The 16,009-nt window shown below is 36.2% G+C and overlaps 1 protein-coding gene across 1 annotated transcript in view; it reads right to left on the reverse strand.

Moving 5' to 3' along the window:
- Positions 1-631: 631 nt before the first annotated feature.
- LMBRD1 (LMBR1 domain containing 1) overlaps positions 632-16,009 on the reverse strand; it is a 72,616-nt gene continuing 57,238 nt past the window's right edge. Inside the window, exons 14-16 of the mRNA XM_048298298.1 lie at positions 12,917-12,992; positions 2,766-2,857; positions 632-2,605 (exon numbers count right to left, since the gene is read on the reverse strand). Of these exons, the coding sequence (XP_048154255.1) occupies positions 2,486-2,605; positions 2,766-2,857; positions 12,917-12,992 (288 nt within the window). The 3' untranslated portion in view covers positions 632-2,485. The remainder of the gene's footprint in view (positions 2,606-2,765; positions 2,858-12,916; positions 12,993-16,009) is intronic.

Genomic DNA, 16,009 nt, shown 5'->3' on the forward strand with positions numbered 1-16,009 from the left:
AACTCCTGAAAAATTTTAGTGAGGACATGGCAGGTGACGAATAATTCCAATTATGAATGCTGGCAGTTATTTACAGCTTCTATGACAGAGGGTGACAGCAGATGTCTGAAATAACTTTTGAACTCTCCTACAGAAGCCTGCTTCTTGATAGCTGCAATTAACAATGGGCTGCTTATAAATCTAATTAATACCTGGATTAAAAAAAAGGGTATTTGCTGAGTCCTCCAATTAAAAAGACAAAGTCACCATTTCAGAGGTAGATTGTTGTATTTCTGCATATAGACTATTTAGACAGGAAACAGGACTGGTTTGGGAAGGAATTCTTGGAAATTAAGGAGATGCTAGAAACAGGAGAGACCTATAGCAACATATACCCAGGCACTGGCCAGGCATCTTGGCCAGTGATCCCCTAAGCCTGCACATAGCATGAAGCAGCTACGTGGCACAAAACCAACACCTTCCTGACAATCTTCCCCAGACAAGCAGTGATCTTCCCAGGGCAAAGTTAAGGCAGAATGGATATAATTCTGCAAAACTGTGTTACAAACAAACCTGTAAGAATGAAGTTACACTTACCATTGGTTAAAACTGAAGATGAAAAATGAATAAAACCCACAAAGAAAGGAGGGCATCTGAGCAATCAACTTTATTTAAATTAGCTCATGTAAGTTTTCCACCAGGGCATCTACAAAAAAGTATACTCCAAGTTCTTGCTATGCTCTGGATGCAGCTTCCAGACAGTCAACATCACATTTCACCTTCTGTTTGAATTATGTGAACTTCTTATAACTAATTCCTTGCAAGTTTCCCCAACTGTCATGTTTAAATAATATTCAGCTAATGCTAGTCAGAGAGCTCAGACTGTCTAGTCAAATTTCAGTACATACTCTGTGTTTGAATACATTTCTATCCTTTCAAATGTCATACTGGTAGCAAACAGATTGACTGATATTAGTTGAGCAGTCCTGACTGCATATTTTCGTCTTATGATCAAGCTGCAACACCAGGAGATGGACTCTAAGATCCTTGTGGGTCCTCTCCAACTCAGCTTATTCTGTGTGTGATTCTTCCATGTTGCCACACAAACACTTGTATTATTGGTGCAGTTGGCACAGGAGGCTTCTTAAAAGACATGATGCTTTTTTTTCCCTGTAGTCCAAATACCAGTTCCCTGTGTTCTTGCACTAACTACAAAACGCACCTAAGACCACCTCCAATGCTGAAACTAAATCATAATTCAGAAGTTCCTGAGAGCCTGCTGTTCTGAAATACTGCAGAAAGAGGCAGATTGTTCTTGGTTTTTAGTGTTTGCAAACATGAAAGCAGGACATAATATTAATAACTACCCTACATTCTAATAGCTATTTAATAATTAGTCCTATAAAAAAGACTACCTAATTACATTTCCATGTGCTTGCATAGACTATAATGTCCCTCAGGTGGCATTGGAACCTTAAACCATTGGAACCTGTCCTTGTAAACATTTTCTCTTTCAGAGTCTGTCAAAGGATATATGAAGATTTTTTTCATCCTTAGAAATACAGCTCAGTAGCTATATAGCTAAAATAGGATTAATTTACAAAGACAACACAAATAAAAATATTTCTGAACTGTGTTTATATAAACATATTGGTTTGTAAACAAATTGACAACATTCACATTAAATATTGAAAGAAAACTTCAAACTAGACAATTGGCATTAAAGAGAAAAATAAGGTAAAAATTAATCACCTCTTAATTATTCCATTGGTTATGACTAAATCAGGCACCTGGCAGTTTCAGAACTGAACTGTACTAAAACACTGCAACAGTGCTGAATATTGTAATTCCGACTAATGATTTCCTTTGAGAGAGCAAAAGCCACCTCATAGTTACCTGAGGATTCCCATGTAACTCAGTGGAGACCACAGGATGAAAATGACTTCTTTTTCAAGACCGGAAACTCACCATTTAAACAAATGTGGGGTTTTTGGCATACTTTAATAGACAGTCTCTTGTTAGCTATAGTGTTATAGGAAAACCCCAGCAAAACTAATGCAAAAGTTAAGTCAAGCCCTTCTGAGAGTGTAAACGTCATCCAAATCTTTCCTCCAATATTTGCACTGTTTTGTAGGATTTTAGCTAGGTATCCATGAATAAAAAAGTCCTACAAGTTAGGCATGAAAGTATTTAAGAAAACCTAAGTTAACAGAAAAGCATTGTGAATTATGAAATAGTTACAACAGTTCATCAAATTATACATCAGAATGTTACATATGTTTAATCATAAAACAGTATTTTCTATATATTATTCAAACTCAGCTTCAACATTTGTTCTCATTTAACAGTGATACTCAAAGTGATATTCAGGTTTTTTTATCCCTTTAAGTGAGTACACTTATTTCTTCTAATTTTACAGGTGCAAAGATGCTTATTTGGATACAAGTTCCATGTGGGCAGGACTCAATGTAACTTGACATTTTTTCATCTTAAAGGCAAAAGGCTATCAGTGGTAATAAACAGACAGTTCATCATCGCTCATATCTGAATCGTCATCATCTACTTCACCTTCAATGACTGATTTCTTGCCTTTGCAGCATGAAACAACTAATCCAATTAAAAAGACCTGCAAATTTAAAGTAGAAAGTGTTACTCTTATTCAGTTCAGGGGCATATAAGGGCAATATATGTAAAACAAATTGTACTGCAGTGATGCAAATGATGCAATGACAACTACTCTAAATTATGCAACTTGATTCAGTGGTCTCCAAAATCAAAGTACTTACTGCAATGAATGCCCAGTTCCCAAAGTAATAGGCCGCACTGAAGAACCAAAATTTATGAAGAAAGAGATACGTCCGAGTGACAATACACTGATCTAAATTGAAAGGAAATAGTACTGATTAACACAGAACAACAACAAAAAAAATCAGCTAAATACCATATATAGGATAATATTTTAGCAGTTATTGAGAGTACTTAGCTCTGGAGAACGATTACAGTCTACTAAATCTAATTTACTCTCCTGTAGCAAGAAGGTATACAAAAGAGACACTCATTGTATAGTAGAGTGATTCTGACAGGTAACACTAAGCGACAAGTTACACAGGTAACTCCATTACTACTGGGAACAATTTCTCATGCAGATGTGTCAATTATTAACTAGAATCTGTCCAAAAGGGAACTTGCTTCTCATTTTATATAAGCCACAGCCATACAAAGCAGATTCTGCATTAAAAAACATGTTTCAGGACTATGAAAAACTGTGTCTCTACCAGGATTACATAAGCTTTGTAAAAAATCAAAAGTCAGTTACAACGTTGAGTCGCAGAACACGCAAACCAGTTCATGAATCTCTCAAATGCAAGGAAGAGCATGCACTGAGTTCATGTTAAGGTAAAATATTTCCTGGTTGGTTTCTTTCGTTTTTTACACTATGCTTCAAATCCTACCTGGAGCCCATTTCAGAGCAGGAATTGGTGTGTAAACGTGTAAACTAGAGAAAGTAAGCAACCCAGAAACTGCCTGTTTGTCCCTCAGTTCAGATCCCAGGTTTGGAAATATTCCCCAGGTGCAGTTGAAGTACAGACTTCCTGCCTTCTAAAGTTGTGAGTGATACACTACTTATATAGTTATATAGCTCACTTTTAGCAGCCATCTAAGTAAGAAATGCCAGTAAAGTGAAGATGTTTCATAATTGCAGATAATATTGTCAATACCATCTGCAGCTCTCCAGCTGGTTGCTTGAATTAAAAAACAACTAAAAGACTTTCAGATGGCTCTTTATAATAATTGGATTAAATAGATGATTATAAATATTTTGGAACAGTTTGACCTTGTGAAAATGTTTCTATGCAATGTCACAAGAGGAGGTAACTAAATTTTCGCTATTGTTTCTGAACTGATGTTACTTAATAGGCTGACCATGACATTTTTCATCATCTTATTCCTCCATATGACTCAATTTAGAACAAGTTATAATGAATAGCCTGAATTAAGATAGCTACTTGTTATCCAGAATGATCAGTGTGAATATTACAGACATATCTTGATCACGTGGAACAAAAGTACACAGGGAAAGCTACCAAGATCATCTTCAATAGATACCTTCCACCATTTAAAAATCACAACATATTCCATGTACATTTGTAGTGCTGACCAAGGAATAAAGTCAAATAGCCAGGATTCAAGACAAAACAACTTGAAAAAAAAAAAAAGAATAACAAGTACTAGTAGTCATTACTACCAGAAGAGTCAACTATTTTTTGTTTTGAGTCCACTGATGAAGTTTTTCATTATGGTAAATTAGAAACAGTTACACTCAATGTATTATTTTCAAATTAAGGCTTCTTCCTGGAAGTGAATTAGCTAGTTTAAGATTAATTACAATGATAGTTCTGTTCAAAACCAAGTATTAAAGCCTAAAATGTGATTTTGTGCACTGAAAATTCAAATTGTAACAACTTACTGGTGAAGCCTGTCTTTTATGCATCTCAAAACACAATGAGCTTTCACAAAAAGCATGTACAAGGAAACAGTTTCTTAGGGAAGAGTTACAAATTGTTGTGAACAATGTAATTTATAAACATTGGCATTAAATTAAAGTCAATACTGTATACTTGTTTTACCTCTTCATTAATCACCTAGACAATGAAACAGATTATACCCTCTGTAAATCCACAGATCAAACTGGGGAGAAATAAAGAGCAGAGGTCCAACACACTACATAGTCAGATTTAGGAAATGACTTTTTTTCAAGCCCCTTGAAACAGCTCTCAAAGTTTGACAGAGACAGAAGGCCTGTACCTGGAACAAAGTGACACTATGCAATAATGCAGCCTGAGGGTTGACCAGATATAATGCAACTTTGCAGAAAGCAACCTCATCTCCCAACAGACAAACAACATATAGTTACCAGTGTTCATCTCTAACTCAGAAATGTAACTGAATATCAGGCTTCACTATCTGGAAGGCAGCAAAAGTCCACAGAACTGATAATTTCTTCCACTGTGACAAACAGCATTTGCATGGGGCCATTTTGGGCTGCCCAGTATGAAAGCAGCACTGACTTATTGACACAAATCTAGTGGAGGACCACTGCAACAGCTTAGAGCACACAGCAGGCAATGAAGATGTGTCCTTTCAGCTTGAAGTAAACGTATTTGCAGGTGTCTTACTGCTACCTTTGCTATCTAGTGGGGACATACAAAGTATTAAACAGATGTCCTCCTAGACCTGCATAGTAACAGGACAACAGATGACAGAGCTGTAACAAGAAATATTCCAATTAAATAGTAGGAGAAACAATTAGCACAGGTAAATATTGAAGCAGCTGTCCCTGGAGACATTCACAGTTGGATGGATGTGAGCAACCTGCTCTCCTTGCCCCCTACCGGGGGGTTGGACCAGACTACCTCTTAGGTCCTGTGTGTGCTCAAAATCGTTACATGAAGGTAGATCTTGAGACAATACAAATCTAAGTAACAATGGTATTTTTCGATGGAAAACCCGAAGTGAGAATGTTATCCAAAGACAGATGAAATCTATGTCCCCAAGCTCAAGCAGAACTTAGTTTTACTTAAAATACACTCAAAACTACTTCCAAAGGAAAACCTGCATCCTTACTGTGCTTGAACATCTAAGCACTGCAAAATTTCAGACTCTAAAAGTACTGAAGGCATATCTTCAGGTATCCAAGAATATTTATTTCATACAGCCTTGTTGCCAATAATTCAAAAGCTGTGTTGCAAAAAGCAGTTGCTGCTTGAAGTTTGTAGGTATGGCTTTGGTCACAGATCAAACTGTTGAGACAAAGCAAGCTTCAGGAGTCTCTACAGGAGGATCTTAGCAGGTATATTAAAAATTTCCCTGTTTTGTACCTATCATGTCACAACCTAACATCTTTATCAATATTTCATAGTTAAGCTCACTCAAGTACCTCCAAAGTCCACAGAAGTATATGTTAAAGATTGTATTTCACATATCACTTCCAGCTTCCTCTGGAAACAGATTCATGGAACGGCAGCAACAGCTGTCCCAGCCACAAAGACAGTATTTCTTTCTTTTCTTGTTGGCTAAACAGGAAAAAATGACTACATACCTAATTGCCCCTTACTCAGCAGTTTCTACAAGTGTTTTTTTTCCATACTCTATTTGAGCACATCCTCACTTATTCCATATTCTTCTCTGCTGTGAGATATACAGATATATATACACACACACACACACACACTTAATAGTAGCCTCATTCAGCTGTTGAGCCTGTCTTCGCACTTCACAATCCAGCTCTTGCACTGCTGCTACTTCTCTGGTTTCACAAGCTAAAATTAATCTCCTATACAAAGCTTTTACAACTTTTGGATTGTGGCATCCCATGCCAGTTATCTTTCTCTCAGCTAACTTTTCCCAGAAATTGCTTAGATTTCATTCATCACTCATTCAGCTTTCACAAAAATGCAAGTATTAAACAGCTTCAGCACCACTTGCTTCAAGGTTAACTTAACAATAAAATCCCACCTTTGATCCCTCATCAGACAGAAAAGCATACTGGAACACATACCACTCACATCTAGCAGGGATCTGAAAATATTTCCCAACTGGTTGTATGAAGCTACAGTAACTCCCCACTTAAAGAGATGTGAATCACTAAGCTTCCAACACTTCAAACTGACAGCACTTTGAAGTACTACAGTGCACTACAGAAGCATGAGTATCAAATCACTCAGATGTTAAACAACAGTTTGCAGCTATCTAAAATCTTTTAAAATCTAGGTCTAACATACAAGCAAAAAAAGATGCCTGCTGTTTCATCCCAGTTGTCTGGGTTTGGTGCGGGCTTTTTTTGCTTAGCTGGAAGTGGTAATGAGATAGCACCTAAATTAGACCTGTAGAGACCAAAAGTCTAGCCAGATAAAGTCTAGTCCAAAAAGCAACCTTATTTAACAGAAGCTGCTCAGTAGGTTTGGAAGCAAAACCTGACAAAGGAAAACATTTAGCAGGCTAAGGGGGAGCCAGGAACTTGGACACCAGGAACTAATGAGGAGCCTGGAAAAGCTATTTGGGACAAGTTATTTAGAAAGCAAACGATTTTTTTCAGTGCTTCAAGCTACAGGTAAGTTGTGTATGATATTTCTCATGGTCTATCCGCAAATCAAACACAACCTGATATAAAACTAGACAGCCAGAAAAATGATGTAATCAATGTGAATCAGTTTGGTTTTGTAACAGTCATGTGATTTTGTAACAGAAGTTACAAGTCTGGATAACAAGTATCTATTTGCAGTTATTTTACAGTACATGAACAACTGCAGCAGTAACAAAACTTCATGATGATAATTACACATTATGAATATTTCCATTAAATGATGCGAATTTTCAAGTCCCATCAGTGCTAGCAGGGCTTCATAACACAAGGAGGCTTTCAGTAAGATCCTCCAAGATTCTGTGCTGAAAGAAGGAAAAAGTCACTAATCAAAGTTTCTAAATGCTAAATAATGAAAATAATGTCCTATTGAGTGATCTGGGTGTCACATTTTTTTTTCGCAACAGTCAAATTTAAATGAAGTGACATGTATGAACAGGATTTGCATTTATGTATGAAAGCAGGATTTAGTTGTAGGAAGAGCATTCTGGATCTTATAACCAACCAAGCACAAACAAACTTTAGCTAAACATAGCAAGAGTTTTCACTACTTCCCGCTATATGTTCCAAGAGCCCATCAGTCCTCCTTTGGCCATTTTAGATTTGGAGTTCATCCTAGCACAGTTACGGAATTATAATGCAAAATTTCACCCACCTATAAGGTTTCTATATCACTTTGGTTACAGAGAATCTGTGAGGGTGCCAAGATTTGCATGTATTAACAGACTAGGTGAAAAACATTTAATAAGATTTGAAGAGCTAAACCTGTTAATCTCATTTTTCATAAGTTTAAAGGATGACTTGATTTTAATGTTTATTAAGTACCTTCAAGTGAGGAAAATACTAATGCTATAAGTCCATGTATAAAGTGAAAAGGTACAGCATTAGCCAAAAGCTAGGTCTGAAACCACTTTAATTCCAAAGAGATAATGCCCAGTTTCTACAGGGAAACAATAAAGCATTTCATCAGCCTACTGATGGGAAAAGCATTCTCAATGCTTTTGTTGAAACTAGAAATCTTTTGAAACACTCTGTACAATTCAGGTTAATTACAAACACTAGCCACATGGGTTTAAACACAAACCATAACTGTTATTTCACGCGTTTGAATTGGCAGCTTAAACTTGAACTTCTCCAAAAGGCATTTTCTGACTCTCCCTTGAAAACCTTACTTTTAAGTAACTAGAGGCAAACAATTCTTATTGTAAAGATACAGCCAGTGATAAACATCAAAGGCAATACTCTAGGGATTAATATGGATGCAAAATTCTACAAGGAAGCAATAGACAGCATAGCCTATTTTTTCATTCTTATCAAAACCTCCTCCTTTAAGAAAAAAAATTGTGGGAATTGATGAATCTACAACTGCGTGCCAGTGAACTATGTGCTGCAAAAGGATATTTACAGCACCCTTAGCTACTCATATTGTTAACAGGTGCCAAACAGGGCTTTCTGTGGTCAGACATGCACCGTTGTGCTTATCTGTATGGAGTTCTTATGGTTCTAGAGGACTTCAAAAGTGTTAGGTATAAGCATAGATTCATAGTAAAGTACTAGGAAGGTCATTCACTAAAGCAACGGGAAACTGGAAAGTCCTCACTAAAGTCCTTATTTTATGTGAAGCATTTTGTAACTTTTCAAATTAATTAACTCAAAACAACAATTTGGAAGTGATAACCTATGGTCATACAAATCTTCATACAAATTACTAATACTGAGGGCTCTGGGCAAGTTGTTTGTGGTCTTCCTTTGCATGTCTCCTGCACTTCTCTAGAAGAGGAATAGAATATGCTCCTGTTTTGGCATTTGTGTTTGGGGCTCCTTTCCAGCTTGAGTAACATCTATATCTAGTCTTTATTCAGGCAAAAATAAAGCCTGCAGTCCTGAACTTTTTGACTTCTAAGTAACAAGAGTATCTTAGAAGGTGGTACAGATCAAGTAAGGAAAGTAAAACCTTCTCAGTTAAAGCCTTTGAAACAGAGATAATTCTTTTCTTTCCTACTTCACATGTAGTTCCAAGTCAGTGCAGGTCTACAAAAAAGGCCCAGCAGATAGACTGTATCCAGCATGTAACAGGCCTTGGGCAAGGCTCACTTCCTCAATGAAGGAAGAGAATCCAAGGGGGATTCAGAGCAAATTATGCATTTGAAGCATGTGATGCTTAAAAAGTAGGGGTTTTTTTGTCTAGAAAGAGGCAGATAGTGTTTATCAGTCCTCCTAGTTCAGGCTTGCAGCTGAGTCATTGCTCATTTACATTAAATCCCAATAACCTGTTTAGCTAGACCTGTACCAAGTTTTCAAAACATTAGTCCTGCTGCAAGAGTCATAATCGCATAACTGAAATCCTTTGTTTTACCTTATGCTCAACTGAATTGTGGACCTGACATTTCAGCTGTCATTAGCCCTGGAAAACAGTCATCAAATGATATTTTTGCCCAACTGTATTGAACACTGAAAACTACAGCTTGTTTTTCCTACAACAAATATATTAAACTTGCTGCCCCTGAAAGACTACTTAAAAAGCTTTTTAAGTTAACCAGAACACAAATCTTTTGTGCGAGATGTTTAACTAAACAAAGATACTCTGACATATAAAATGTACCCTGCTCTTTTTTTGTCTTCTGTTTCATGTAGTTACACTATTATGGCCTTTGTCATTGAGTATAAAACAGATTTACCTCCTGCATATCAGGAGTAAATAGAGAAGCTTTGCTGAATGAAAGCAGATAACATAATGCTAAAACCCCACAAATCATATATCTAACTGTAAATACTCAAGAATATGTTTTTTATAAGATTGCATTTTAACTGCCTTGTGTTTCTCCAGGAAGTGAAATTATCCTTTGGACAAAGACAAACATTAGTTTGAAACAAATCTACAGGAAACACTACCCATTAAAGCCTAAAGTATTAGCTGTTACAACAAGATCAGGTCTCTTCTACCATCTCAGAAAGAAAAAAATAATTTACTTAGTAACAGTAAGTAGAGATCATATCTACAACATCTGAGTATTCAATAAGACACCAGATTGCTATAAGCTTATCTATCAGCACAGCCATTAAAAGGTCATTGCTTGTTTTATGCTTAAGGAAAAACACCTGTTAGAATTATTCAGTTTAAATGGAACAAAATAAAATGACGAGACAAATCAATGATTGCATTCAGTTCCAGTTCACTGGTTTACATAAAACCCTAGAACCAAAGAAGGCAATTCCAACTGCAAGTGCTTGACCAACCTTTATCTTAAGTTATTTGCATCTATTTTTGCCCATGTCTAATATCCTTAAAAACAAGAGAACTTGTATTTACAAGTTTAGTTCCTACCTTTGAAATAAGTTTGACTTGTCAAGATGCTGTGGTTGATTACAGAACAGAGCAGCATCTACTTATTTTCATAACTTTTGTTATCAGGTATTAAAAATGGCAGGTATTCCAATGCAAGGATTACATTTCCAATTTCTAAAGCTGACTGGATGAAACAATGAATAAACTGTTTTCACAAATCCAACTTTTTAAAGTTGAGTATTACAAAATAAACTTTTCTTTCACTTATAAAAACACTTGAATGGCCTGAATGTACATCTACAGTTAATACAACTCCACTTAAGTGTTTTGATCATATTGATATTCGCATTTTAAAAAAATCCCATCCATCTTCTACTTGTACTAGGTTAGCACAGGACAGTGTATCAACACCTTTTCCACCTCTTTTCTATTAAGAAAGGAGACCATGACTCAGAGATAGCCACTGCAATGTGTTGATGATGACAAACCAAAGCCATCACTTACACAGACCAACTCGTGTTCAGTACATCAGAAGGCTAGCTTTAAGCATCAGCACATTGTTTCCATTGATCAAAGTAAACTAGGAAAGAAAATCATGTAAAGAATTAAAAGTATTCAAAAAAATTCAAGTATGGGTGGAATTGAGTAAGTTTATTTAAATCCAGTCCCAGATTCTATAATTAAGCAAAGTCTCAGGAAATCAGACTACTTTAATTTCCCTCACAAAGGTCAAGACTAATGAGCTTATCAATGCCAGTGAGTATATTCTGCTTTCAGAAGATACTGGCCAAGTCAAGAAGCTGCTTACAAGAAACAAAGATCTGTACAACTTGGACAAAGTGATCTCATTTTGAAAGACAATGCATTTGCTCTTTTAAATTTCACCAGTTTCTATTTTTAATCACAAAAACAGGGCAGCTTAAACATGAACTGAGCAATATATTTGCCAAACTATCTACACTTGAACTGCATTAAGTCTAAAAATAGCAATCAAAAAACAGATGAATGATTTGAAGTATGGGGAAAAACAGGGGAAAAAAAAGAAATCTACCACTCTTGGAAAATGCTATGAACCACCAGGAATGAGACTAACACATACATACTAAATTTGAAGATAAGCATAAATACAAGGGAATCACCCTGCAAAAGAGACCTGGCTTGACAGACCAGGAACAAAGAACTAATGGTCCAGTTACCTCCACTAGTACAAAAATAAATTACGTTTTATATTTTCCACTAACAAAAGTGGAGAAAATCTGAGTGGCTATTAATAACTTTAGAAGCAGTCAAAAAAAAAATCAGGAGTTACAGAATACTGATAATAAGAGAAGAACACAGGACAACTATTTATCTTTTCTATCAATTAACTAACATTGTCAAGCATTTCCATAAGTATATAAATGCACACACAATATAACTACTCTTCATACAGAGGAGCTGAAAGTTAGCCAGAACAAGAACAATTGAAGCCTTGGGTTTGAAAAAATCTGGACCATTCTGAAGGCCATAAATCTTTTGCTGAGATCAGTGTTTTTAAACAAGAGACTGAAGCAATCAATATGAGTGTGACCTTAAAGAGCACTATCAGTATTGCAATGGCTTCTCCACTTCAAACTGTGAAAAAACTGTTTATATGCAGAGGGAAAGGAAGTGTAAAGTAACACTGCAAAAAATAAAGCCAGCATGATTTCAATTAGCTTGGTGTTTTTTAATGAAACCAGACTAAAATTCATTCATAGCCTTAATCAAGTTTCACAGAGGAATAAGCACTAAATGAAATGTTACCAGGATCTCTCTCAAAAAAAGAAAAAAAAAAAAAATCAACATTAAGGCCTGCCAAAATTGAAAGTCAAGGAACATTCCAGCATTATCCATTTGCTTGCTAGACACTACTCAACTGTAAAATATCTGTAATACATCTTCTGCCCAATAATAAGTCAAAAAAGGGACATTTAGTAACAGATGAGAGTGTTATACTAGAAATTATACAGAATCATAAGAGAATTAGAGAAAAACAATCTAAGACTTCTAGTTCCACTGGCATTGCTGTTCATGGAGAAGCCCATGTTTACATCTTACTAAAAATTACATAATTCTGTTATCTGTACATTTCCACTGAAGTTCCATTGAGAGGCTCAGACCTTAGTTTTCCTGAGTACATTGAGAAATTGAATAGAATATTTGTCTGCATGTTTGTATGATAAACATACACAGTGAAGTGCCACTTTCAATGCTAAGCTATTCACCAGCTGGGGTTTATTTTTAAGATCTTCTACATACACGTTAAAGCAAATGGGAGATTTTAAAGTTAACTGGAATGCTTTGTTACCCATGGTTTCTAGTAAAAATAGTAATTCCTTCAAATGAATTAAGTAAGCTTTAAGCAAGATGTTTTTTGGATAAAGCTTCATATTAAGCAAATGAAAGCCATGAAGAGAGAGATTAAGCAGCTTATTACAGCTGAGCATGCACCTATCACATTGGAAATACAAGAAACAAATTTATCTTACCTTCAGGTGCATCTGCATCACAGTCTTTAGACACAAGTGTCACATTCCTTGACTGGCCATCAATTGTCTTATTACTCTGCATTATAAATACAGAAGATTAGTACACTAGTCTACCAGCAGTGGTCTTCCATAGACAATGATAGTCCAGAAACCAAATACATTTTTCAATGAATTAATTTTATAAAAATAGCTTTAACAAATCTCTTAGAATATTCAAAAGTATTATTTTTGAACAGTACATGCAGAGTAAGATGTGAGTGGTAAAACATGAACATTTCTAAGTGTGATTTCATTTACAAAAAAAATTAATAGCTTGTGTTCTTTTTGAAGACTTGTGAAAAATATACTTGAGCTCTGAAATTAAATCTTTTAACTGTGCATAAAATTAATTTGAAAATCAACTTAGGTGATGAAGACACCATGGAAGTGTTACAATTGATAATGATAATTAATACAGTTTACTTCTGGTCTAAAAGCCAGATGGTAGCACCCAATGTACTTGGACAGCCGGAGTGGAAGAAGAGAAATTATGCTTAAGTGAACTACTGAAAACCCAAAAGTACCTGCTTAAATGTCCCAAATCTTTGGAAAACTGACCCTTTCAGAGAACATCAACTCTATGTTCCACATTTTTGAACAATCAGTGAATAATTTTAGCAGAGTACAATATAAATCCTTTGCACTACATTGATTTCTTTATACCCTGATTCACTTTAAAGGGTCTCATACCTACTGTACTTACTTGCACCCTCATGATTTCCCAAAGAGAAAGCCCTCTATAGAAATCAGTAAGAGTCAACACCTTTTCTTCAGACTGAAAAGAAGTTCCTTAAAACATACCCCAGCAATCAGGACAAGATGGCACATAAAACTAAGCTCTTAATTAAGAAAGTTTATCAATATTAAGCAAATTCAGCTTTCACTTTGAACAGTCAAGAGAAACAACTCCGTGTCTATCCTAAAAAGCAGCAATTTGTACATCAAGTTAATTTTGTTTCATGCAAGGCCATGGAAGTGGGGAGACTGCCTTAAAAACTGATCTGAAAGGAATATGACTTAGTCACAGGAAGCAGGAAAGAAAGTAAAAATGTGTAGACAAAGAACAGGGTGAGAACAGAAGACATGAAATTTCAATTATTCAGTGTACATTTAGCAGTTGCCCATCTCCAGAATGTATTCCAGCTGGCTGTCACTATTCCAGCTGGCTGTCACTATTCCAGCTTACACTGCTCAGTCATAAGCAAGTGCTTCTTTCAAAAGAATAGTACCATACCTTCCATGGTGCACACAAAAGGCATGAAAAAAAATCACACCATGGCCATTTCAAAGTTTTGACTTCCTTATCTTCATTCACTTTAACATATTAAAAGGATTTTTAAATACAACAATAGCTAGACCTATGGGCTTTCTTTGACTATACCTATGCTTTTTTTCTAGATCTTGTATCACTGTTCTCCATGAACAATCCTGTTATTTAGGATATTTTTAGTACAAGTATTGCCAGAGTAAAACTCTCGTGTTCTTTATCCCATCGACTCCAAGGCTGAAAGCAGGATGCATCAAGGCCAAGCATGAGACAAAACCACATACAGTAACTCAGTATGTGTACTTCAAGAGCTGACATATTTTGGACACTTCAGAAAATAGCAAGCCTCTTACACCTACATAATTAGTTTCTACTTATGTTCAGGATCAAGAACTTGAAAATGTCTGTTTCCACACTTAGCCATCTAAGGGATGATACTTCTGGATTCCTGCTGCTGACAATGGAGTCACTCTGGGTCCTGCAATTTAGCTCCATTCCTCCAAAATATCTGTGTGATGACTGAAGAAAGAAAGTGATCACTGCTGTTCTGGTTCTCAACCAGGGAAAAGTATCGGTGTTGCTAACAGCAAATATTGGCTATTTAATTCCTGTCTGGGTCAATCAAGTCTTAAAGGTCCACTGGGTACAAATATCAGCAAGCAGTGGTCTTTCTTTCAGACAAAGGCAAACTAACCCTTGACCTTATTGAACAGAAATAGCAATTATATTTCAAGTATGGGCAAAGTCATGCTTTTGCTAGAAAGCTGAGAAGGTGGCCTAGATGTGGGTACAACTCTTTCTTTGTGAAAGCTTATGAAAAGCCTCATTGCTGATTAACAGATACTATAAATTGCCTCAAGAGGTGAAACCAAGCTATCCTTGGTGTCTGAAGAGCTATGGAAGTTGAAGAAATCCTTACAGAGGGATTCGGTTGGTAAGGGCACTATGTCCAAAAGAAATTTTCAAAAGTTTCCTACAGACACCACAGCTGAAGACACTTTTGATGAATTGGGGTCACATGCTTTGAACACACCAGTGCTCAGAGTTAATAAAGCAAGTAGCCCAGGTCTAGTTAATGCTAATTGCCTCACAAAAGCTCCACTCTTCAGTTAAAAGGAAAAGTCACCAGCACTTCTAAATTAAAAGCTCTTGCCAAGAGGAACTGCTGCCTTTGGAGTCTGTTAAAGATTCAAACAGGAATCTAACCTGTCTCATGCATTAACATAGATTGTGACTACAATTTAGTTTAACACATTACTAGATTTGGAATTACTGCAGAGCAAAGGGGGAAATACTCCTTTTACACAGTCTGTGAGCCACCAGACTGTCATATACCTGTTTATCAGCCCACCCATCCACTAAGCTTTCTTGAAATAATGCTCATTTATTGCTTGGTTCTTACAGGGTGTTGGTTACCAGTGGATTTTACTTTAAGGGATGAAATCAACTGCAGTGTGAGAGCACAATGAAAACTGGACTGCCAAAGCAAACTGGTGCATAGGGTTATCATCAGGAAGCTTGCCATGTCTAGTTCACTTGCCCTGCTCCTGGACACTTCTAAACCCATAATCACCGATCACTCGTAAGAACCTCTTCATTGCTACATCCACAGAAAAATATCTTGCTTCATTTCCAGACTCCATCTCTCCTCATTTCGAAATATCAAAATTTAACATCCAGTTATCAAGGTAGTCAGACACAGAAAATGTTTCTAGTACATTCTGAAACACTCTGAGAGCATGTTGTCAGAAAATCTTGTACCTACGTGGTATGCCAGAGAAGCCCAG

This window comes from Corvus hawaiiensis, chromosome 3, assembly GCF_020740725.1.
Source record: "Corvus hawaiiensis isolate bCorHaw1 chromosome 3, bCorHaw1.pri.cur, whole genome shotgun sequence".
Taxonomy (NCBI): Eukaryota; Metazoa; Chordata; class Aves; order Passeriformes; family Corvidae; genus Corvus; species Corvus hawaiiensis.